The sequence below is a fragment of the Pimephales promelas genome, chromosome 16 (genome assembly GCF_988280905.1).
Source record: "Pimephales promelas chromosome 16, fPimPro1.hap1.1, whole genome shotgun sequence".
Taxonomy (NCBI): domain Eukaryota; kingdom Metazoa; phylum Chordata; class Actinopteri; order Cypriniformes; family Leuciscidae; genus Pimephales; species Pimephales promelas.
Window position 1 is genome coordinate 17443925 of NC_142784.1, and position 26443 is coordinate 17470367.

General features: G+C 38.1%; 1 protein-coding gene across 1 annotated transcript in view; it reads left to right on the forward strand.

Moving 5' to 3' along the window:
- frem2b (FRAS1 related extracellular matrix 2b) overlaps positions 1–21449 on the forward strand; it is a 64448-nt gene extending 42999 nt beyond the window's left edge. The window contains exons 5-24 of the mRNA XM_039670974.2: positions 227–352; positions 481–732; positions 8842–8991; positions 9830–10039; positions 10153–10350; positions 10465–10629; positions 11439–11621; positions 12373–12503; positions 12612–12767; positions 12851–13154; positions 13349–13480; positions 13595–13926; positions 15505–15697; positions 16021–16125; positions 16606–16733; positions 17793–17927; positions 18572–18698; positions 18819–19006; positions 19528–19674; positions 20183–21449. Coding sequence (XP_039526908.2) covers positions 227–352; positions 481–732; positions 8842–8991; positions 9830–10039; positions 10153–10350; positions 10465–10629; positions 11439–11621; positions 12373–12503; positions 12612–12767; positions 12851–13154; positions 13349–13480; positions 13595–13926; positions 15505–15697; positions 16021–16125; positions 16606–16733; positions 17793–17927; positions 18572–18698; positions 18819–19006; positions 19528–19674; positions 20183–20674 — 3854 coding nt within the window. The 3' untranslated portion in view covers positions 20675–21449. The remainder of the gene's footprint in view (positions 1–226; positions 353–480; positions 733–8841; positions 8992–9829; positions 10040–10152; positions 10351–10464; positions 10630–11438; positions 11622–12372; positions 12504–12611; positions 12768–12850; positions 13155–13348; positions 13481–13594; positions 13927–15504; positions 15698–16020; positions 16126–16605; positions 16734–17792; positions 17928–18571; positions 18699–18818; positions 19007–19527; positions 19675–20182) is intronic.
- Positions 21450–26443: the final 4994 nt, after the last annotated feature.

Sequence of the window (26443 nt, forward strand, 5' to 3'; positions counted from 1 at the left end):
TTGACCGCAGTTGTGAGAGATCAATCCCACATTAAAAATACAGTAAACTTAAGTTACACATGCATTTTTAAAAGGTTAGAAATGTTGGTGTTAGTTTGAAGACATCCATTACAAGCCTTGATGAAGCTCCTCAAACAATGAGGATTTCTGTAATTCTTTTCTTTCTTTGTCAATAAAGTGTTTTTTTTTATGTGCATTAATACTAAATGCATTCTTTTTGCCCCAGAGTGCACAGTGTTCATCCCTTTGGCTACATACTCCATTGAGGAAGACATCGGAGAACTTCTGATTCCTGTGCGAAGATCTGGAGATGTCAGTCAAGAGCTCATGGTGGTTTGCTTCACACAACAAGGTGAATTATGATTGAAACTTAAACTTAAAGGTATTTCCATTCTTTACTAACCAAATCAAACTTTGTCCCTGACTAAACCTGTGAGATTAAATTTGACTGTAATCTTCCCTTAATTCTCTTTCATGCAGGTACAGCCAAAGGCACGGTTCCCACCACAGTGCTTTCCTACTCTGACTACATTTCCCGACCCGAGGAACACCACAGCGTGCTGCGCTTTGATAAGGGCGAGACAGAGAGGCACTGCCGTGTGGTCGTCATCGATGACTCCCTCTACGAAGCAGAGGAAAGCTTTAATGTCACTCTAAGCATGCCCATGGGGGGCCGTCTGGGTCAGGAGTTCCCCACCACCAGAGTGACCATCCTGCCTGATGCAGATGATGGTGAGAATCTAGTTTCGTAATATTGTTTCACCGAGAGTGCGTAGTTTGAGGTTGATTATCAGAGGCATTAAAAAAAATTATGCTGTGCGATTAAGCTCTGCATAAATATAATCTCAAGAGCTTTTGACAGTTCCAGGACCTTTTGAGTGGGATTTCACGTAACCAGCAGTGTTTTGCAATGCACACAAAGACTGGATAATTCTCAAATAATCTTAAAATATGTATGAGTGCTCTGAATTTTTAGGCAGGGCATCTTATAAAAAAAAAAACTTTTCTTTTAAATCTTTGGGGCATTTGTAGGCTCAGAAATGTCGAAAATTTTCTTGACAGCTGCTTCCATATGAGGCAGCAGTTTGGGAAGCTGTCAGAGGCTTTGTTTTAACACAGTCCCGTAGCGATCTAGCGCAGAAATCTGAAGGCAAGATCACACTGAATGTTTAATCTAAATTCATAGGATTTATTGAACACCACAGCAAACCTTGAAACGATTTTCCAGTCATAATTCCTGAAGTATGAAAGCATAGAAGGGTGCAGCCTCACCTTAAAGTGGGCAGAATGGATTATTTTGTCTGTTGAGAGATTTTAGAGAGAGGATTTCATTCTTTCTTTCTTTTTGGTGCTTCAAAGAGCAACCTGCCTGAACTTTTCAGAGGGAAGCTGTACTTGAAAAAATTAATTAAATATTTATTTAATTATAAATTATTTGTATTTAATATAGTTTAATTCATAATAAAATGAAAATTCTGTTATCATTTACTCATCTTCATGTTGCTCAACACGTGTATGTATTTGTTCTATATTTAATGCAATTATCATTGAGTTATTCGACTTTTAGCTATGTATGAAGCACTGACTTTGGGTGATCAACGAAAGTGAATAGAAAACGGTATAATTTCATTTTTTAGATAAACTATCCACAGTAGCGGTTCTAGGCACGGGCGAACCGGGCAGTCGCCCGGGGCGGCATTTTTTCACGTCACATGGGGGGCGGCACGAGCAGTTAAAAAAAAATCCTCTGTGCCGCGAAGTTTTTCTATTTTTTATCATTTCGATTCAATTATTGGCAATGGCGCCCTGCTTGCTGAGAAGGTGCCGTGAGCAGAAGCGATGTCAAGGGGATCTCCTGATTAGTTCACGTATTGCGTCTTTTGCGCGCTCGAGGTTGTTATTTCAAATCCTCTATGTTTCAAATAGGCGCACGGGAAGCGCGCTCATTATGCGCTCACTGGAAGCGCGCTCATAAACTTTAGAGTATGGACGTGCACCCAAACACTTGGGTGTTTTTTCTCTTCTCCGTAAATAAATCTTTCAGCAGAGCTACAGCAAGCGTTTTTCTGTGGTGGAAATACATCAGCTACTAAAACGTCAGGAGAGCGCAGGGTAATGAGTGCATGGTTCTATTGAAACGACAGCCATGGGAAAATCGGTACGAATTTTACTCTTAAAAGAAAAGCTATACGGTGCATTATAAATGTCAGGAATGTTATTGACTCATTTTTTTATAGAGATGATTTAAATGCTGAAATATGAGGTTGATCTTTTTATAAAACCTTTTTGTTAACCTTTTTTTAAGTTTAGTAGGTAAGATAAAAGACACTCCTTAAAAACAAATCTTTAATGTTATTAACTTGGTGAATTGATTTCACTGTGTTTTAGGCTTTTTGAACAAGATTCTGTGTATGTGATCATTTTGGTCACTATATTATCTAATAATTGTCATAATGATCAACTAAAATCAACTTTAATTATGTGTTTTTACAGTAGCCTATAATATGCAATTTTTTTTTTTTTTTTTTGGGGCTCGAAGGGGGTCTCGCCCTGGGTGTAATTCAAAGTAGAACCGCCACTGACTATCCATTTAGAAATTTAAAGTTTTTATTGATAAAGATATCAATCTTATCAAAAAACATGTATAACAAATCCTGGCATGTATATTTTATCCTTTAAATTCAATTTGATTTAAAATAACACTATGGGACCGATTTACTAAACAGGGCAAATAAGTGTGAGCGTGCAATTCCAAAAAAAGCATCGATTGGAGAGGAAAGTTATGTGCACGATCTACTGACGACAGGCAAATAACACAAACACAGCCGGATCATTTCCATAATGACCAACGCAATCAACCAAGAGCAGCGCATATTAGCATCTGTTTTAAGACATGTTTTTTTTTTTTTGTCTTTAAATAATGCCGCAAATACCAGTATATTGTCTAGCGCAAACCTTAGTAAATCACTTTGCATGATTCCTTTTACAGTACAGTGCTTACAGTGTACTTAACTAGAAACTACTGCTAATATTAGGTAAGTACATAGAACAGGGTTTAGGGGTAGGTTCAGGGTTAGTACTAGTTATTACCCAGTAATTGTAGTAACTAAAATAAGTACATAGTATTTACATGGGTAACTGGACTGTAAACGGAAGCATTACCGATTCAATTCCATTCTCTCCTTTCATAAATTTTACATCTTAAAGGGAGACTCCTACAAATGCATATGCAATAAGGTCAGCTGCAAAAATAACACTGTCCACACATTTTCAGCACTCATTTTTCAATGCCTGTCGTTAGTAAATCCTGACAGTAGTTTTCTGACACCAAAAGAGGGTTGGTGCTGGCAAAAGTTGTTATTAAATCTGGCCCTAAATGTGCACCAAAAACAAGGCTATCCAATATGAAGTAGAAAGCAGTGTTCAGTCATGTGCGTCTGTGTCCCAGAAACACCTTATCGCTCATCTCCAGGCGTAGTTACAGGTGCTGTTCTCTATCATATCTCCACACGGTGCCTCTTTGTTCAGCAACACCTCCGGGCCTCCCCTCCCCTCACAGCTGCCCGGCTATCTCCTGAGACCGATGCTTATCCTGCTCAGACAGGGAAGTAAAAGATTTTTTTTTTTTTAAAAAAACAAAAAAACGCTGATTTTTAATTTCTACCTACATGAAACTCGGATTCTATTGGGAAATAAAGAGCCCTCAAGTTTGTGGGAGGTCTGAAATCTATTTGCATTTACACACACACACATGCCAGAAAATAAGACTTCAGCAAATGAAATTTATTCAGTTTGTGTTTGATGTATAACACTATTTGAAGTAATTTGGTTTATACAAGCAAATCTTTCATTAAAAAAAATGCCATGGTATACAAAACAGCAAGGAAATCAGACGATAGACAGCCTGCCTTTGTCAAACCTCACCTATCTCTGGGCAATTGATTTGTGGATAAGACTGATTTTATTACTATTTATGGCAACATTTTGTGGTGTTTAAAAGTGTCCTCATTTTTAGAGGACAGAGGTTACATGCCTGAAATTCCCAACAGTTCGAACAGTCGTTGTGATGTAATTTAAACCGCTGTGTGTTGAAACGCCGTGTTTGAGACTCCAGGGTCACAGCTCTGGAGGCGTCAGCACAACTGTGGTGCCATGTTGATATCTCTGTCAGGATTTTTATGAGGGTCGACTTCAGAGAATATTTTTCAATCTGTAACTCTGTCCAGAATGTCACCAAGCCATTCACCAAGCCATTCCAAATGTAAATGTAGATAGATAGATAGATAGATAGATAGATAGATAGATAGATAGATAGATAGATAGATAGATAGATAGATAGATAGATAGATAGATAGATAGATAGATAGATAGATAGATAGATTTTTGGGATGAGACTGTGTTATAAATGACAATTGGAAGTCTCTTACGCATAACAGTTTGCAGGTTGATCCTGTTTCTTACGGGTGATTTGTCAAGTATAAATACAGGGTGGAGGACACTGCCTAGTAAAAACTGGCTTTGTTTGTATCTGCATTGTTATTTTGTTTTCCAGTCAAGATTCTTGGCTGATGTCAAGAATTTCAGCAAGAAAAAAAAAGAAAGAAAGAAAACATCGCCCTGAGCTACTGTCTGACAGCAGTGCTCATTCGCCTTTGCAAATGATGCATACACCTGAAACCTGATCGACTGTTTTTAGAAAAGACAGCACTGTGTCAGCTTATTGAGTGCCACCTACTTAGAGTACTCAAAGCACGCACAGACAGCAGCAACACCGGGTAAAAATAGTCTGCTTACACTGGACTTTTTTTTCTTTACTAGTTTTTTATTTATAAAAAAAAAATAGTGGATGGATGGATAGATGGATGGATGACAGACCTCTCTTACAGGCTTTACCTCTAGTACTACTACTCTATTCTGTCTGTACCGAGTTTCTCACACACGTTTGTTTTACTCTCAAGGTTGGGACTTTCACTTTCTATTGATTTCTGTTCTTTTAGCTTATAATGAGAAAGGGGTATTTTTATTTTTCTACCTTTACCTCTGAACCGTAAGGCCCGTCCACACCAAGGACGATAACGATAAAGATATGGTTCTAAAAATCGTTCTCAATATTAAAGAATAGCAGAGTTTACACCACATCTATTAGGAGAACGGCACAGGGAAACAATTTTGTTGAAATCACTTTCAGAACGATTTTATCCAGTTTTAGAATGATAAAAACAAAGACAGCCAATCAAAATCCATCTTGTTGTAACAAGCTCGAGCATTTAGAGTAAACAGAACGATATCGTCCGCTGGTGTATTGTGTGGACGCTAATATAGGTATGATATCTTAGTTATTGTTCTTGGTATGAACAGGCCTTTATACAGACCTTTTCAGATTTTACTGTTCTTGAATTTGGTCCTCACAAGCCTTCTGTTATTATATTGGTAACAGAAATCAGCTGGCAGCATCACATGTAGAAAACCTGTTTGTTGATAATGAGTGTGTTGGGGACGTGTTCTCGCACGCTGCAGTAACTGCCGCTGGAAATGGCAAAAATCACCCTTTTAAGAGTAGAGAAAGAACTGCGTATGAGTTGTTGTAATTGTAAAACAAGAGGATACTTGTACCTAAGGATCGGGCTCACTAATATACTGCTTGATGTCAGGCAGTGAATGTGTGTGGGGCTAATAAAGCTATGATCATGATCCCCTTGGAGAGAGTATCCGGAGGGAGCAAAATGAGTGTAGACGGCTGTCTGTCTGGAGCCTATGATTAAGATTCAGTCTACCGATTCTGGGTCAGCCTGGAAGAGATGATGTCCTGTTGTGAAACTTTTTGTTTATTCCTGGTTATTTAAATAATCATATTCATTACATAATCATCAGTTTCTGGTCAGTTTTTGAGCATATAGAACTTTTGTGACTGAAATCTTTCACATTAGATGCAGGTCATTTTTTAAACAGTTAAGCGATGTTAACATAAATGGCTTTTGCTTTTTTTTTTTTTTTTGCGGTTGATGTAAATGTGATCTGCTTTATTGCACAAAAATTACCTGTGCTGGTGCTTTTTTTTTTTTTTTTTTTCAAGAAAATTACCTTAAATCAATTCAGACTCATTTAAGAGCTCCTGTGGAAAGGTGTACAATGTGTTCTCTCTTAAAAGCCATTTTCTTCCACCCAGAGGTCTTTGCTTTTTATAAATGCTGTTGCTCTGTGGGAATGCTAAGGAAAGTTCAAGCACCGCACAAACGTGTCTGTGTGTAGATGTGTGACTCCCATCATGGTACATTCTGCCCCTCTCCACAGGCTAACACCAATTCTTATATATATACATGTGTGTGTATAAATTTTATTACAGTTTTAAAATTTAGTAATAAATAAATAAAAATGCTATCATTGGCCACACTAAACAATATTTTAGAAGTCTTCAAAGTCTTTGAAATGATTGCATTTCCCTCCTTTTTTTGGCTTTTCCACCAGGAAGTTTAATTACAGAGAGTTGAAATGAGGTAAGAAGGAGCTGTGCATAAATGTCTTCTGGTTCTGTTCTTGTGAAAAGGTTGCTGGCTGGAGTTACTTTAAAGAGCAGTTTTTGAGCAGTCAAATGTGCAGTGAAGTAAAATGCCAGTGAAGAGTAATTGTCAGATTGCACTATAGGCTACAGGCCAGATCATTCAAGTTTTGGAAAGATAATGCATTAGTGTACCTAACTGCAGAACCTTTAAAGAAAACCCTCAGTTGTCCAAATTTAGCCTACTAGCACCATGGCAGACTGCCACATGGGTAACTTGATCCACCCCGTGAAGCGCCTGAGTTTGGGTTTGGGTCGTGTAGGAGCCAATGGCTTGCCTTTCAGTTAATGGACTGTGGTGCTTTGAAGCTCACTGTTTGTACCTTTTACAAATGAACCTTATCTGATTGTGGGAGCAGTGAGACACACACCAAAACGCACCCACACAAAAGAAAAACCAAAGCACTCATTTTATATCACCTTCTGATCGCCCACAGTACTTTATGTCTCTGCAGGGACAGGCTCTGGGAGTGCCAAGGCACATCATGCAATTATATTTAATGTGTCTCCAAGACCTAGATAAAGCTCGAGATAACTGCCTCTCTGTTTTTTTCTGATCTCTACATTTTATAATGGGATTTTCACATCATGAACAATTTTCGCCGTTGGACACAAAACTCTAGGCAGTGCCTAAAGACATATTAGGCCCCTGTGAGCTTTTACGCAACTTCACACAATTGTTATGGGCGTTTTATTGCAGGTGAAGCACGTCAACTTTTTTCTTAGTCTAAGTTTAGCGTTTGGTCATTAATGCAAGTTGTTCATTTAGTAGTTTCAGCACATTAAAAAGGAAATATGAAATGCAAAACTATTACTATTGCTCATACTTAAGCAATTGTAATCAGCTGTAGTGCGACGGCAAGTTTGGAATAGAAAAGCACCACTTAAACTAAGATAGAAATTTTTTTTATGTTTATGAAAAGGCTCTTATGCTTACCGAGGATGCATTTATTTGATCGAAAATAGAGGAAATACAGTAATAATGTGAAATATTATTAGAATTCAAAGTAGCTGTTTTCTATTTGAATATATTTTAAAATGTAAGTTATTTCGGTGATGGTAGCTGAATTTTCAGTAGCCATTAGTCCTTAGTGTCTCATGATCATGAGTATTTATTAATTATTAAGGTCACATTATGTCACATTAACTTGCCTTCATGTGTTATTCCAAAACTGTGTGATTTTCTTCATTCTGAAAGAAATGTACATGCTGCTCTGTTCATTCACAAATTAAACATTCTCAACTAAACGTTCGAACACATCACTTAGTAGTCAATCAAAAGACATGCATTCAGATGTGAAACTTGGCATAATGTGGCATGGAATATTTGTCAGAATTTAATTTTTCCGTGAACTCAAAATTTGACTTTGTCCCTGACAGTATTCCCTCATAATGTAACAGTTGGAGCTTGAATAACTCTATGACCGGTAATATCATGCTGGGCCCTAACAAAAGCTCAAATGCTAAAGTGGTTCTATTTTATGTTTTTTTAATGGAATAAACCCATCTCCAAACACCCTGCATGACCTCCTCAATGCATTCCATCATAATGAGTCAACTATTCAGTGATGGTTTAGGGGTAAAAATGAACCTGCTGGGTTTTCTTTTTATCACGTCGCCTGTGAGTCACCCATGCCACACAACGAGGAAAAGAGTCTCATCACACATGTTTATTTTCCTTGGGCTTAGATGTGCTTCCTACCGTGGACGTATAGCAGCTTAAACTCCTTCAACACCCTCAATGTCTTACCCTCAATCAGATTCAGTACATGACACTGTGTCTTCCAAGAAAACACATTTGGAAGCTGAGTGTGACATAGACCTTTCACCAGCAGAAAGGGTGTTTGTGAGCTATGAACAAGGATTTGGCACTGAATTCTAAGATGGGTAAAGTGTTAATTGCAGACAGACAGGTCCACGCTAGCCCGTCTGTCTCCACATCCTCGTACCTTTTGTCAAAGCTGCCTCAGACAGTTCCTCATTCTTAAAGGGATAGTTATCGACCCAAAAAAAAAAAAAAAATCTGTCATCATTTACTTACCCTCAATACAAACCTATAGGACTTTCTTTCTTTTACGGAACACAAACTATATTTGGTTTTATTTGTCCGTATAATTAAATTCATAGCGGTCTAAGTGTTGTTTTGGACCCTGTTGACTTTCATAAAATGAACAATATCAGTTATTCTAAATATTTTATTTTATGTTATGACATTACTCGTGTGGTGATCATGCTTATTTCTAGATTGTTCCTTCCATTAAACATCTCTTTTTATTTTCTAACAGCACCAGTATTTTACTTCGGAGAAATGGAGTACCACGTAGATGAAAGTGATGGTTATGTCGAAGTCCGGGTTTGGAGAACAGGAAGTGATATTTCAAAAACCGGAACAGTGACAGTGCGGTCTCGAAAGACTGACCCTGTTTCAGCCGAAGGTATGTATTAGACAAACCCGTCCATATGGCAGGTCTTTGTGCAGATGCATTTATTTATTACTGTCAACATGCTTGGTTAATATAATACATTGTCGAGCTTGTATTTCGAGAAATCCACACCATGAGACAATAATATGCTGTTACAAGCCTCACAGGTTTTACAACACGCACAAAAATAGACACCGTCAGAAGACTAGAGCCCTACTCACTCTTACTGACAACGTCTTCAGCACCTCTATCTACCATGGTCTAGAAATACTCCTTCCATCTTCCTAGTGTTATTCCCGCTCATTTGCAGGGTCCGCTTGACACAGACACGCATTTGATTTGGCGCAGGTTTTCCACCGGATGCCCTTTCTGACATAACCGAGCACCGAGACACATTCACACTCACACACACTCCTACAACAATTTGGCATATATGTCACATATACAAACCTGTTAATTTAAATATACAAACAATTCACATATACAAACCTGCATGTCTTTGGACTTTGGGGGAAACCTGGAGGAAACCCATGCTGACACTGGGAAAATGTGCAAATTTCTCACAGAAAGGATCCCTGGCTCAGCCGGGGCTCGAATCCAAGACCTTTAATAACAGTTAATAGATTATGTATTAATTACACCCAACACTGCTAACCACACATGAGTCTAATATCAGTACTTTATTTATTTTGCTTTATTCGGGACAAAGGTTTTGGCCATTACTGCAGTCCTGTTACAATGAGGGAGGCATTTATTGTGTACATCTGAGAGGAAATTGTTCTTTTGTCATTGAACTTTCTTAATTTGTTTCTCCATTGACCCACTAACTTTCTTCAAACCTTTAACACAGCTGGTGTGGACTATGTTGGGATTAGTAAGAACCTGGACTTTTCCCCGGGCGTCAACATGCAGGCGTTCAAGGTTACGATCCTGGATGACCTGGGACAGCCGGTGCTAGAGGGGCCAGAGAAGTTTGAGCTGGTTCTCCGTATGCCCATGAACGGCATATTGGGAGAACCATCAAAAGCCACTATCTACATCAACGACTCCATCTCAGATTGTGAGCGGTCTTATACTAAACCTTAAAAAGGCAAAATAAAGTATGCAAAAACGAGACCAAAACTATTATTATAAACAGGATTTGGGTTTAAACATGAGACTTGTGTTTTTTAGTGCCCAAGGTGCAATTTCGAGATCCTACATACACGTGTAATGAGAATGATGGACAGATTTCGGTTATTGTGTATCGGAGCGGAGATCTGAGCTACAAGTCAAGTGTGCGATGCTACAGCCGTCAAGGCACAGCCCAAGTCATGATGGATTTTAATGAAAGGCCAAACACGGACGTCTCCACCATTGTCTTTTTACCAGGTAGTATTAAGTGTGTTTAAGCTATAAACATGACTCTGAAAGAAAATCTTGATGTGCTGACATATTTTATGCATACTTAACAACAACTCTCTCTTGAAATGATTACTTGTGTAGGTGAGGTGGAGAAGCCTTGTGTCCTCATCCTCGTGGATGGCACTGAACATGAGGAAGATGAGGAGCTGAGATTGGTGCTTGGAAGTCCCAAGAGTGAGTCTCCGTTTGGGGCCTCCATAGGGGCTCAGAATGAGACACTCATAAAGATAAAGGATGATGCTGACAGTAAGACTTTCATCTCTTGCTTTTCCACATTTCCGTACCCACTTACTGTATGTTCACTTGCAATTGCTGTAATCTCTGTCCTACACAGTACTTTATTGGCCTAAGAGCAGAAAATGTACTGTAAGCCTGTGAGGTTTTTTTTTTTTTATTCAGAAATTTAGAAATGTAGATTTTTAAAGATGTATAGGAGATGTGGAAAGAGGAAAACCCTAGTCGTTAGTACAATAGCATGCATTATTTCACAATACATATTTCAAACAGGATAAAAGAGCAAAGAATTTTGCATTTAAATGCACTTATCTGCTAGATTAATTTAAAGATAAATGTATGATTTTGTCAACATGTATAAGTTCACTTGCAAATAGATTGCTTAGAGGGATACTTCACCCAAAAATTTAAATTCTGTCATCATTTCCTCACCCTAAAGTTGTTCCAAACCTGTATGAATTATTTGTTTCTGCTGAACGCAAAAGAAGATATTTTCAAGAATGTGGGTAACTAAACAGTTGATGGGCCCCATTGATTTACAAAGTATAGGAAAAATATACAATGGGGTCCATCAAATTTTTGGCTACCGAAATTCTTCAAAACATCTTATTTTGTGTTACAGCAGAATAAAGAAATTCATATACGTTTAGAATAAATTGAGGATAAGTTAATGATGACAAAATTTTGATTTTTGGGTGAACTCTCCCTTCTCTTTAAATCTTTAATCATCAGTCTGGTTAAGCTGATTGCTCGATATTTGACTGAAGTGATAACGCGGTGCTGACATACATCTTAATGTTCCCTCAATCCTCCTTCCCCAGAGGCCATTATCAGGTTTGGAGCAACCAAGTTCAGTGTCAGTGAACCCAGTGAGTCAGGGCAAATCTCAGTGGTGAGGATCCCGGTCCATAGGACAGGAGACACGTCCAAAGTGTCAGTGGTTCGGGTCCACACAAAGGATGGCTCAGCTTTCTCTGGAGAAGATTACCATCCCATCTCTGAAGGTGGGTTTAAACACAACATCATAGCACAGTTTTGTAAGACAGTTAACCGGGGAATTTCACAAGAACATGTTTTACCCCAAAATCCAAAATGGAATAATAATAAAAAAAAAATTCATTCATAATTGATAATTGTTGTATGTTATATTTACATAATGTATGCTGATTAAAAAAAAAAAAAGATTAATAGTTGCATCTGTTATGTTTACCTAATTTATTCTGATTTAAAACAAATACTACTATGAAAACAAGAGTTATTTTCTTTTAAATAAGACGGGATGATGATAGTTGTTCTCTCAGAATAACCCCCGACAGGGTGATGAACGCGAAGCAGAGGCCTGAAGGCGGATACTCTGAGAACAACTGATTGGATTAACATTATCCCACTTATTACACGGCTACTTGCCACATAAGTAAATAAATAGACTCAAAATATTGATCTGAGTTGAAATATATTATTAGGTCTTTAAACGCAAAGCTTCGCGGAGAGTGCCGTTGCAGCGCGCCAAGTTCAAACTAGACGGACATTTAAGATATACGGTATATACAGTCATACCACTTATTTACACAGCAATTCGCCACATAAATAATTATGAGGATAAGATATATTGATTTCTGCTTAAACTGTTTTAAAATCATACCTGTTTGTATCTCCTAATCCAAAAGAACAATACAATAGTCACAAAATGGCAGCAGCTGTGTTTGTATTGTTAATAAGACAATTGTTAATAATATGACAATTTCCCAACTGCAGATGTGGAGTTTAAAGAGGGAGAGACAGAGCATATTTTAGAGGTGGAAATCCTGTATGATGGTGTGCGAGAGATGAGAGAGGCCTTCACGGTCCACCTCAAACCTGATGAGAACATGGTAGCAGAAATTCAGGTACTCCAAAACATGCTTACCCTGGAATATGGAAACAGAGTATATAATCTTGCTCTCTATTAGACACACACAGTGTTGTACACATAGCTTCTCCTCTAAAACTTTCAGGTCACCAAAGCCATCATCTACATTGAGGAGGCGAACAGTATGGCCGACGTGACCTTCCCCTCTGTGCCAGTTGTGGTTTCTCTGTTGCAGTACGATGATATAAGCAGGACGAGAGATACTCAGCCAATCGCAGGATATCCCGTACTCTGTGTCACGGTAGGTTCTCTATATAGGGAAACTATGAACTGATCTATATGTACAGATATGTGTATGTTCATTTAACTCTATATTTATTATAGTCGTGCAACTCCAAGTATCCTGACTTTGACCGGACGGGCTCCATCTGTGTTTCGGAGCACATCAATAACACCCTGACCCGGTACCGCTGGCTGGTCAGTGCCCCTACAGGACCTGACGGTGTGACCAGCCCCATGAAGGAGGTGGATTTTGACACCTTTTTCACCTCCTCCAAAACAATCACATTAGATTCAGTGTATTTCCAGGCAGGCTCACGTGTGCAGTGTGCAGCCCGGGCTGTCAACTCAAATGGGGATGAAGGCCTGGAGCTCACCAGCCCCATAGTTTCCATCAGCCAGGAAGATGGTGAGTTATTACAGAGTTGTAGCATTTTGCTTAAAATATACATAGAGATAACCAGAGTGATTACAAATTCGTCTTACAAATTTTCTCATTGAATATCCTATTTCACTCAGAAATATATAGTAAAATGGGTTGCAAAAAGTTTTTCACGCCCCTTTAATCTGCTGCTGTTTATTTTTTCTTCCTTTTGGCATCAGGTATGTGCCAGCCTCGGGTTGTTGGCACAGTTGGAGCTGAACCTTTCTCTGCCAGACTGCGCTACACTGGAGCAGAAGATCCAGACCATCCAAACCTCATTAAACTGACTGTTACCATGCCCCATATTGATGGTCAGTACATATTTATTTATGCGTGCATGCTTTATTCCAATGACGAAAAAGTTTGAGTTTTAGGTAACAATAATAACAGATACATCCATATGATCTACTTCATTCCCTTGTTAGGTATGTTACCTGTTGTCTCCACTCGGCCGCTCTCCAACTTTGAACTGACCCTGAGTCCAGACGGCACGCGTGTTGGAAACCATCGCTGCTCAAACCTGCTGGACTTCACAGAGGTGCGGACACGCTACGGTTTCATCTCCGACGCCACTCGCAATCCAGATGCCATTGGCGGGACTGCGCCCTACCAGTATAGCACGGCCCTCAGGGGACAAAATACCCTACGATTCTACCGAAACCTGCATCTGGAGGCATGCTTGTGGGAGTTTGTCAGCTACTATGACATGTCTGAACTGCTCAATGATTGTGGAGGGAACATCGGGACTGATGGACAGGTGAGGAAAGAGAAGAAAACTATTTAATTGCATTTCATCATGCCTTTAGCAACAGGCTATACACTATACCGTTCAAAAGTGTTTTTTCCTAAGAAATTATTTTATTTAGCAAGGATGCATTAAATTGATCAAATTGACAGTAAAAAAAAAGATTTCTTTCAAAAAAATCTCTTATTTTAAACTTTCTATTCATCAAAGAAATCTGAAAAAAATATCATGGTTTAATATTGATAACAGTAAGAAATGTTTCTTGAATGATTTCTGAAGGATCAAGTAACCCTGAAGACTTGAAAAATGATGCTGAAAATTCAGTTTTTGCATCACAAGAATAAATTACATAAAATACTAATTCTAGTCATATTTTACAATATTACTGTTTTTACTGCAAGTTTTATCCAATAACGGCAGCCTTTGATTAGAAAAACAGCCTTTCTTTTGAACGGTAGTGTAAGAATGTATTTAGTGCCCTTAAAAGTGGCTAACATGTTTCTATCTCTGTTTTGTTTTGTTTCAGTGTCAATTCAGGAATGTATTTAATTTGCTTCAAGGCTTAGACTCCTGCTCTTGATATGGATTTCCAGTCTATGCCAATCACATCAAACCATTATGCTGTGGCTATCTGTTTTAGCTTATTTTGGCAAAGACATTTGCTTTATGTACCTCAAGTAAAAGCAGCCCACTTTGTCTTTCGCCAACAATGAGTCAAACCAGACATTTAGGTCATAAAAAAGTCTCTTTTTTCTGTTCTTTCCTTTTAACAGCCAGCTTGGAAAAGGTAGACCTTAAAACAAGCTTGGAAGGCAACTGTTTACATGCCATTCATCTTCACCATGGACACAGGCTCTGTTGGTTTACTCTGTAGTTAATTAAAGTGGACTAGTGTAATCAAACAGGGATAGACGGGTGTACAGGCCACGTTCAAGTTCAGTGAAGTCGATCTGTGAAGTTATCCAAAACACTTTCTGAGTTAGCAGTTAGTGGACTATGCTACAGTGCTTGAGTTTACTGCAAATCTTTTAGGATACATTTTTTGTTAATGCAATTTTAAGAGTTTATTTTTTTTATATATATTTATAATTTATTTTCAGGGTAAACAAGTCTATGAGGTAAAGCAGTGGTTAATGTAAAGCAAGAGCAACAGCATCATCTGCTGGTGGAAAATATGTACATACAGTCACTCAAAAGCCTTTTGCTTTTCTTAACAAAGTTAAGATTTTTATTTGGCAACCAAATAATCATGAGGTTAGAAGTCTAATTCTCATGTGCTAAATGATTTGAGATTGTTCCCAGCAAACACAGAACGACCTTATAATGTCGTTTTGTTTTGTAACCAAAAAAAAAAAATCTTTTTGTGACAACCTGTACAGAACCTTTATGGATCTTTTACTAAAAGTTATTTTTTTTATCCTCTAACTTATTTTTTATCTTCTCTAAACCCAAAGGAAACGTTCTATTTCCGTACAGTACAGACTGCGTTCCTGACTAAGTAACAGAGAACGTTAGTATGTTCATTCTGGGTAGGTTCCAAAATCTGTTATCTGGGTAGTTACTTAGTATTGTCTTTTCTGCCCTGTGTAGGTGCTGAACCTGGTGCAGTCTTATGTCACCCTGCGTGTGCCCCTGCATGTGTCATACGTGTTCCATTCACCCGTTGGCGCTGGTGGTTGGCAGCACTTTGACCTGCAGTCGGAGCTGCGCCTCACTTTTGTTTATGATACTGCCATCTTGTGGAGAGATGGCATTGGAAGTCCACCAGAGGCTGAATTACAAGGCAAGACAGCACCATTTTCTATTAAAATGTCATTTATTCCTGTGATATCAAAGCTGAATTGTTAGCATCAGTACTCCAGTCTTCAGTGTCACATGATCCTTCAGAATTCATTCTATACTGATTTGATGCTCAAGAAATATTTATGTAAGTTGAAAACATATGTGTGTTTTTTTGTTGTTCTTTTGATGAATAGAAGAAAAGAAAAAATTTCTTTGAAATACAATATCTTTGTAACAATGGACAAGTCATTATTGTCACTTAAAAAGAATGTTTTGAACAGTAGTTTAAATGGATTTTTTCATTATGTGAAATTAATTTTTTAGGGGCACTCTATCCTACAAGCATGCGCATTAACGAACAAGGTCGCTTGGTGGTCAACTTCCGTACAGAAGCACGTTTTCGGGGGCTCTTTGTTACAGCACATTCAGGTGTGTTATAAATTAAGCATATTAAATACAAAAGGTACCTGTAAATGATTTCATCTGGTTCTAATAAATGTTTTTCATTTGTTTGTTTTTTTTGGCTCACAACTTCATGAAAGCAATTATACAACTGGATAGAACTGTGAAAATGAATCCTAGTCATAAGTCAAAAAAATTATATTTTGAATACAGAAAATTAAGCTTATTTTTGGAACCAGCTCTTCTTATAGCTCTATTCTTATAACTGTAATTCAATTAAAATAATTGTAAAGTACCTTTGTAAAATAACAGTTGATGCCAATAGTAATGTTTGAGTATTTTCAAATTATTATAAATGAATATATATATAATTGATTTGGGGATGAATTAAAATACCTTTCTTGTGAAATTTGTTCATTTAATGGGTCAATTCATTGAAACTTGTAATGATGAGGCAGTGTCATGTGATCTTGTTCAATCAAAATAATAGCATTTCTGTTAACACAGCCTCCCTTATGACTTCCATGGTCATGTGTGCGGACCACCCTGGCCTGAGCTTTAACCTTAGCTTGGTGAGAAGTGAGCCAACATACAACCAGCCAATTCAGCAATGGACCTTCATCTCTGATTTTGCTGTAAGTGTTAGGGTGTCTGATTTTTTGCATTCAAAGCAAAATCTGCTTTTGATACTATGGGCCCTATACCAACAATCTAAGCATGGTCTAAAGGCACGGCGCAAGTTCACTTAGGGCGTGTCCGAATCCACTTTTGCTTGTTTAACGACGGAAAAAAATGGTCGGTGTCCCATGCGCATGTTCTAAAAGGGTTTTCTCTATTCTCTTATTGAGTAATGGCCGCGTTTTTTTGGGGCTTTACGTGCAATAATTAGAGTCTCATCTCCCATTCCCTTTAAATGCCAGTTGCGCTCGCGCCATGGCAGATTCGCTATTTACATGACGGAATTTGATAGTGAAAAGACCTAATGTGTCTCAAGAGTGCAAACAGATGTGCTCGTGCGAGGTTCAAGTGCGCAAACAAACCATCTACTACGGGACAAGCCGGATTCCACCATATCTTTATATACACAATAATAATCTTTTACATTGTAATCCTTTTATTTTTAATATTTGGCTAGTTTGTGTGGTGTTGCGTATCCCTGTGTGTGTGATAAGCAGAGTGCATGCACGTTGTTGCACCAGCCTATAGTTGTCAGTTGTCACTCTGTCTGGGTGATGTCCCCTGGATAGCCACTAGAGGTCTTTTTCACTTGTATTTTGTCATCCTGGATTTATGATTTACGGATTACCCAATAAATTGCACTTGGACTATCACCCTTTTGTGTGCGTGCCGTGACAATTGGGGCACATTGTTAACGCACACTTTAAATAAATAAAAAAGCAGTCTATTTCAGTTGCCTCAAAATAGCAATGTGCCATCAATGAGCCTGAACAAACCTCTTTTTCAGACCAGCTTGCCCATGTGGGCACACAAATGGGCGCAAATGCATTTGCTATTTAAACTCCGTGGTGGCGCGGTACGTGAAAATGATAACTGTGTCAGGCTGAAAGTAGCAAAAAAACCTGGTGCTGCATTGCGCCGTGTGTATGATAGGGCCCATAATGTTCATGATTTTATTTGTCATTTTTGGTTTCTTAACTGTCTTTCCTGAAAAGTGTTGAAATACTTTCCTCCAGGTGAGGGATTACTCTGGCACTTACACAGTGAAACTGGTTCCCTGCACGGCTCCTCCCAGTGTCGAGTATAGCTTCCGTCCTGTGTGCCATCCCAGAGAACCAATTACCTTTGATCTGGACATACGCTTCCAACAGGTCAGTACTGAATCACAAGCACTCATCAATGGGCCCTTAAAGACCATATCATGCATACTGTACATCTTTGCAAAGCCTGCAAAACAATCAATTCTGAAAAGCAGAACTTAGCACCGTCAAAACTGATTAATTATTGTTTGTTGTCCACCCGCCCAAACCAAATTTTACTTGCACTATCAAATTCAAAACCGCCCAATCTGGCAACACTCCCATCAAGACCAAGTCCGAAGAATCCCTATCCCGATTGGCTTTCTCTGCTATTCACCTATAAGCTGGTGTGTGGTGAGCGCACTGGCACCTTTGTACTGTGGCTGCTGTCGTTTTTCATCCAAGTGGATGCTGCACACTGGTGGTGGTTGAGGGGAGACCCCTGTTATGATTGTAAAGTGCTTTGGGTGTACAGCAATACACAGTAAAAGTGCTATGTAAATGCCTCCATTCATTCATTCATAAGTGAAACTTAAGTCATGTTTGCAACTTGTGTTCAATAAATTGTCTTTTTGGACTTACAGTAATTTTTGCATCGTACACCAATCAACATTTTCAAAATCTAGTAAAATTCTAATTATATAATATATAATGATACTATAATTGTGTGTAATATGAAGTTTAGTTAAAAGTAATGTGCATGTTATTTCCTTTAGGTGAGCGATCCAGTGCCAGCAGAGTTCAGTCTTAACACACAGATGCTTCTACTTTCAAAGAGGACTCTCTGGTTGTCGGACGGCTCCATGGGCTTTGGTCAGGAGAGTGATACTGCTTTCTCAGAGGGTAAAATGCTAAAAACAACATTTTATTCATATTTGTGATTTGATCCTGTGACCAAAGTAAAGATTATGAGAACTGAAGTATAACACCTCTCACTAATTCAGGGTTGTTGCATTTCTCTAGGAGATGTCATCTACGGCCGTGTAATGGTAGATCCTGTTCAGAATCTTGGAGACTCGTTCATCTGTAACATCGAGAAGGTGTTCCTTTGCACAGGGGCGGATGGATACATCCCAAAGTACAGCCCTGACAACTTTGAGTACGGCTGCTTAGCTGATTCACCATCTCTTTTGTACCGATTCAAGATCATTGTAAGTATAGACACAAACTTTGCATAAAGAGTTTGAATTTTTTAATATTGACCTTTAAAGACTATTATTAAAAAAATATTCATTCATATATTTTTTTTTCTTTTTAGTAGGTTTTTGAGAAAAACAACAACAAAAAAAACCTACAAACAGAAAGACATACAAAAGAAATACATACAAACAGCTAATTGTAGTTACAATAAATCATATTTAAAACAGACATAGAATACATGAATACATTTAAACATAATGACGTCATGAATTAGGTTATATTTTAATTCCATTATTTTTTCAGGTTTAAATTGTTCAAGTTTGGTTGTTTTGTTGTTTTTATTATGTATAGTATTTTTATTTCAGTATTAGTTTAGTTATTTTCAGTTTTAGTAATTTTAGTACTTTAGCTTAAACTAAATGAAAATTGGAAATGTTGATGATGATTGATGATGTTGATGATGATGATTTGCGTTGATTTCAAGACCATTTGACAGTATAACATATAAGTTTGAATTTGTTCTGCTTTATAGGACAAAGCTCAGCCAGAGACTCAGGCGAGAACATTTGGTAGCATTAGTTTCAATGCTTTCCTCGCTGTAGACGATCCGCAAGCTCTGGTGCTGGTAAGGCAACCCGGCTCTGATGGCTTTAGGATGGATTCCACTGCTTTGTTTCAGGTAAGATGCACACAACAGCAGTCAGATTAACCTTCAAATGGTCTTCGTTGCCTGTTTACACTTCTGGGTCTATACGACCCCAACAATTGATTGAGTAATTGTATAATTTTTTTAATTTACTTCTCATCTATTCATTAATGCTGTGTTTTTTTGTATCCATATACCACACAATTCCTCAACTACACCATTAGCTTGCATATGAAATATTATTTTTTATGATACATTGCATTTATGCTCTAGTGCTAGGTTTTTTTTTTTTTCACATTTCCCATTCATTTCAATGTGGGGTCATATTGACCCCGAAGACCAGAAGTGTAAACATTCTTTTTACATACCTTCAGAACAACCGAATCAAGCCCAGTTTTTTTTGTGTGTATAGATGGATATAGATAGAAGTAAAAGTATAGATAGAAGTAAAAGTCGATTGGTGTCGCACAGACCCCATGACCCGATTGAGGGTTAATGTTGCGATAATGTTATGATGTTAACACCGTAACACTCCTCCCAGGTGTCGGCAGGCAGGGAGTGGTACATTCACACCATCTACACCGTCCGGTCCAGAGACAACGCAAACCGGGGCATTGGGAAAAGGAGCCTTGACTATAATTCTGTGACACACAGACATTCAATTTCCAAAAGGTCAGCCAGCAGCGTTCCAAATTTGGCTCAGGATATTGGTGCAGAAAATAATCGTGGCACAAACATCTTGCATATAACGCTGGACCGCAGCACTCAAAAACAATCCAACCTTCACAAGGAATCCCAAGCGGAGGGTGTCGTTCCCAGAGAACTGAATCACAGGGACTCTAGTGACGACCAGCTTGTCTTGATCATAGGAATAATGGTAGGTCTCCTCTTCACCATCCTCCTTGTCGTTCTCGTCATTCTGGTGGTGCGATCTAGGCGAGAGAAGAACGTCACGGAGCCCCCCAAAAGCTCCAACAGCACAGAGCCCATGATGACGCAAGTCATCGACAGCAACAACAGTTCAGAGGTTTGATTTCCCAACAGTGGACCCACCCTGTTCAAATCACTTCATGTTTGCAAGTGCCTCTTGTTTATTTGCTTGGGCACGCAAAGACACACAGTGACTTGGAGTGGTTGCTCTCTACCTCTCCTCTGGATTTTGACAGTCCAAAAGTGTACTTGAATTTCAGAAAGCACTTCTGTTGTCACTGCTTTAATAATTGTTTGAAGTCTGAATCTTTTGCTGAGACTTGAGTCCAGTCTTGTATACTACTGCTACTGTTACTACTGCTTGATGGCATTGATATTCATCCAAATGAAAGTTTTACTTTTATATCCAAAGGTGCTAGATGAAAGAACGGTATTATGGAAAAGGATGATATTGCATAAAACAGGTTGTTTTAAGTCACTGATCATTTTTAATGGCTTGTTATTATTATATGGATGAATGAATTGTACTATATACTGAATGGATGATCCATCCATGACATCATTTTTCTATTACATTTATGTGTGTTGTTTTCCCACAGCTATTATTTCTAGTTTTGCAAAATAAATATACCGTAGTACTATAACTTCAGTAACATCAAACTAGCTTTCAAACTAACTTTTCCTATTATCAAGAATGAGATTTGTTTTATTTTTGGAAAAACAACAGCACATTAGTAGTCTATTCCTTTTCTGTATTTTACATATTTATGGTCAATAAGTTTGCATGGTTTTATTTGTATTTTTTAATTACACTTACTGTGTAAAAATGTATCATAGTGTATTATAAGTCAGATAAAATGTTGGGGAAAATTATCAAATGATTTTGCCTTGTTGCATTTCTTTGACGTTACACAATAGACCGTATTCACAGAAGTGCAGTCTTTGATTTTTAACGGGAATGAAAGGCTGTGAGAGATAGTCAGTCGGTTATACTGTTATTTAATGTTTTTGGATTGTTTGGATTGTTGTTGGATTGATTTCTAAAAATCAGTAGACAAACTCCAGACAACTCCAGTGGATGCTATTGAAAACATGATGTCTATCCTCTGCAGCCTCGCTTCCATACCTGTCATGGTGCTGCTCTGAATAGGGTCTATCAGCCATTACTCTGGTGACCACCTGGTCATTGCTCTGTTGCAGGACAGTAGATGTGATTTTGAGTGAATACGGGACATGTGTGTGAGAGAAAAACGGACAATTCCTGTTGTCTTTTTGCAGAGCACAGCGAAGAAATTCTGCCAGATGTATTTGTAAAATAAAGCACCGGAAAAAAAAAATTGCCGATATTTAAAATTCCTTACTGGTTGTGATTATGCAGCAACAAGGCGTCTAACTCTGCACGCCCTCAGAGTCAATCACATTGGGAAGCAGGCTGGTTGTAATTCCGCTGTCAAACACTAGGGTGCAGCCTTAAGTGCTTTGTGGTCTCGAATTACCACCACCTCCCCTGACTTCACACTGTGTGAGAGCATAGCGCTATTGTGTGGACACTAGCAGCTAGGTCATCTTTTCCTCAAAATTCTCTCTTTCCACAATTTCAATTTTCCCAGTGAATTTTTGAAATCGTGTTTCTAACTTTCAATGCATGTTACAGCCTTTTTTTTGCTATGATTCTCCTGCCCCTGACTGTTTACACTTATTTTGAGTTTGGTTCAAACCAGATTTGAACTTAAATTTAAAATTAAGCCTCAGTTCAGTTGTTCATGTCCACTTCTAGTTAAATAAAGCATCTACATTGAGTTCCTTTTGTCCTTGTCTTCTGCATCCTTCACAAAGCCTGACAGAACGACCGACCTAACCAATTTGAGCGGGGAACTTGCTGGACAGATTGCGGCTTTGGCTCAGGATAGCCGCGATCTGTTCAAATTCACGTGGGGGTTTGTTCCTCTAGCTGCCTCCAGCACTCTAGACAAGGCCATTAAGGCATGTTACCGGCTTGGGGTTGACACCGTGGACCCGAGGGAGCTCCCAGACCTCTCCGGTCTGGACTGGAGAGAGGCACTCTCCAGATGTCTGGCATATGTATTCGCCGTGGCCGTCCAAAGGTCCCCTGGCCGCCTGCACATCCTGCTCCACTCAGGCCGCCTGCACGTCCTGCTCCGCCCTGACCGCCTGCACATCTGCACGTCTTTACTGTACGCCCTTCTCTGCCCTCCGCCATAGCCGCCTGGACCATTCTGGAGTCCGTCCAGCTGCACCCGGCCCCCCTTCCCGTCACAGACTCCAGGATACCCATCTGGAAACGATGGAAGCAAGCGAAATGGACGATGGAAGCAAGCAAAACGATCGCTCATTTAATAAATAAATAAGGTTTAAGTTGCTCACCTTGAGCAACTTAAATGCTCACCTTGCTCTGTTCTGTGACGCACGTTTGTGACTCTCCTGTTCGAACTCGTTCATCAAAATTAAAGAGCCCCTATCATAGCATTTTAAATGTTCCTATTTTTGTTTTAGGAGTTCCCAAAAACCGTTTAACATGCATGCAAGGATAAAAAACACTTTATTTGTCTTATGATATGCATTTATTTTTAACTGATTTGCTCACCGACTCCCAAATGATTCGTACAACGACTCATTTTTCCAAACCACTCCTTTGCGTGACGCTAATCGGCGGTGATTGGTCTGACGACAGACTCAGTCAGTTATTGTTTGTTAGCATAACCGTAACGCATAAACATTGATAGAGCACTGCAGTACTACAAGACGCTCTATTGTTTATGACAACTCCAATAACAGCGACAAACATTTCCCATATTTAAAAAAAAAAATTGACATTGGAGACCTAGAAGCTGAGCTGAGCGTAACTTACACACACAGATACACGCGCACACACATAACGTTACTGCCTCACGCCCCGACGCAACAAAACCGTTCAAAACCCATAAAAGCAACAAGTATTAATAATACTTACAGGCTGTGATTCGAAGGAGGAAGCTGATCCATATACACTGCCTGGGTAAGTAAGTTACTGAGCCCTCCTTCAGGAACAACTGCTTGCGAATCCACATTTGAATTCATTTATCATGTTTTTGAACAATTCGTAATTAAAATGATGAGAACACAATCGGGCTATACTGTTGTGGTATCGTTGCTAATATGAACTTTAACCACCGATTCTTTACATGCTCGTCCTGGTAAATGAAAACAAAGTGCCTGCACGTGCAGTAACTGGGCGCGGCCAATATGTATCTACGTCACGACAAACCAGCTAATGACTCGTTTCAAAAACAATTCATTTCATAGACTCAGAGTCGACTCTCACTTTTGAAAGACAATAACTTTATATACGGTGCACTTTCAGATATAAATCTTTGCAGGATGTTTTCATTCCCTTAGAGCTATATTCCACACCATATGAACAGTCATTTTCAAAAATCCATAATAGGGGCTATTTAACAAATCTTTTCCGAGTCATTTGGTTAATTCAAGGAACGAAACAAACAAATTGACTCGGAAAATGATTCGTTCATTTTGATTAACGAGTTCAAACAGGAGAGTCACGAACGTGCATCGCAGTACAGAGCAAGGCGAGCATTTGAGCTTATAAAGCTTAAACCTTGTTATTATTATTTTTAAATGAGCGATCGTTTCGCTTCATAAGTATGGAAGCTTGTTTCCGCCACTGAATAAAAAAAAAATAATAATAATTTGCGACTTTTTATCTCACAATTGCGAGCTATTAAGTCAGAATTGTGAGAAATAAAGTCGCAATTGCGTGTTATAAAGTCAGAATTGAGAGATATAAAGTCACAATTCTGAGAAAAAAAGACACAATTGCGAGTTTACATCTCACAATTCTGACTTAATAACACACAACTGCGAGTTTATATGCCGAAATTCTGACATCTTTTCTCAGAATTATGAGATATAAACTCGCAATTGTGAGTTATCAGGCCAATTCTAAGTGGAAAAAAAAAAAACTAACTCTTTCCCCCCTCAGAATAGTTTAAATCTCATAATTCTGACTTTACATCTCGCAATTCTGAGAAATAAAGTCAGAATTGCGAGATGTAAACTCATTGCCGAAACAATGCTGTGTTGTTGCAAAGTGCCGGACTAGCAGAAAAATATTATTTCTGAAATATTGAAACTGGCGCAGACAAGAACGCGGAAAAAAAGCTGTAACGTTACATAACAGCCTCCTACAAAAGAGTTGTGTTTAGAATTTTGTTCAATTTAATTGCTCCTCTCCCCCAAAACTCCACATGAACAGTCCCAACACAATTCCAAAAATATTTGTGTAGGAAATACTTAAATTAATTTAATTAAATACCCAGACCCAAACAATTTAAAGGAGAACTCCGGCGCAAAATGAACCTTTGGTCTAATTACACATTGTTACCTAGTCAACCGTTATCTGAGATTTGTTTTCATGATTGCCGAATGTAAATAGTTTTATCTCTAAAAACAGTTTAGCCTATAACGCTAGTATAATGTTAGTATATAGGGCATAGAGTAATGACAAATAAAAATTGCTTGTTATTACCACTAACAAGGCTCAAAATAGCCCCACACTAACACGGTAGAATAATAAGGGTCCCTACATTCAAACCGAACCATTGAAAAGTTTGTCAGTGTCCAAACAGTTTAATAAGAAGATATTTTATCGCAAATACAGGAAGAAGCCATCTTTGAAAAATAGTCTCTACCAGTCGATCTACGAACGCCGATCCAAGTGCGCTGGTGAGATGTGAATAAGGTGATAAGGTGAGCGCGAACAGTTGGCTACATGTTAATATTGAAGAGAAGAAAATGGTTCGTGTTTGTGTTTCTTCCGGAAACAACGGACCATATGAGATTCTGCACAGTTCAGCGCACTTGGATCGGCATTCGTAGATCGACTGGTAGAGACTATTTTTCAAAGATGGCTTCTTCCTGTATTCGCGAAGTTGACTGTGTGTATAAAATATCTGCTTATTAAACTGTATGGACACTGACAAAGTTCTCAATGCTTCGGTTTGAATGTTATTATGCTACTGTGTTAGTGTGGGGCTATTTTGAGCCTTGTTAGTGGTTATAACAAGCGATTTTTATTTGTCATTACTCTATACCCTATATACTAGCGTTATAGGCTAAACTGTTTTTAGAGATAAAACTATTTACATTCGGCAATCATGAAAACAAATCTCAGATAACGGTTGACTAGGTAACAATGTGTAATTAGACCAAAGGTTCATTTTGCGCCAGAGTTCTCCTTTAAATTGTTTGGGTCTGGGTATTTAATTAAATTAATTTAAAATAATATTTATTAATACCAACTTTTTTTGTTTTAAATCAAAATTCAAAACAATTCCACTCAGTAGTATTCATTATCATAGCATTTTTACTATAATATATTTGTATTAATTTTAATATTTGTATTTAAATTTGAATACATTTTTGTGTGTGCTATCAGTTACTCATATTGAATGGTTGATTTGTAAAGATCTCATTTGATTAATTCTAACTCAATTGTTAAGTGTTGTTAAATTTAATTAATAATATTGTTTGTATAAAATAAAACAATGCATATATTAAATAAATTGTGATCTTGCCTCAGGAGTCACAGCATGATTCAATTAAGATTCAAAGGGTACAATTTGATTATAAAACAATCATTTTCTTCATCTTTTCCCCCAATTCTTTTATTAATAATAATTACTATTAATAATCGCATTAGTTATTTGTTATTATCTGTTATTATAAATAAGAACAATTTTGCAAATAAAAAACAGTAACAAATAAAATATTAGAAAGAAACAAACTAAATTAACAGTGCTTTAACTTTATTTAATTTTACATTTATTTAACAGAAGTATTCAAGTAAGAATTC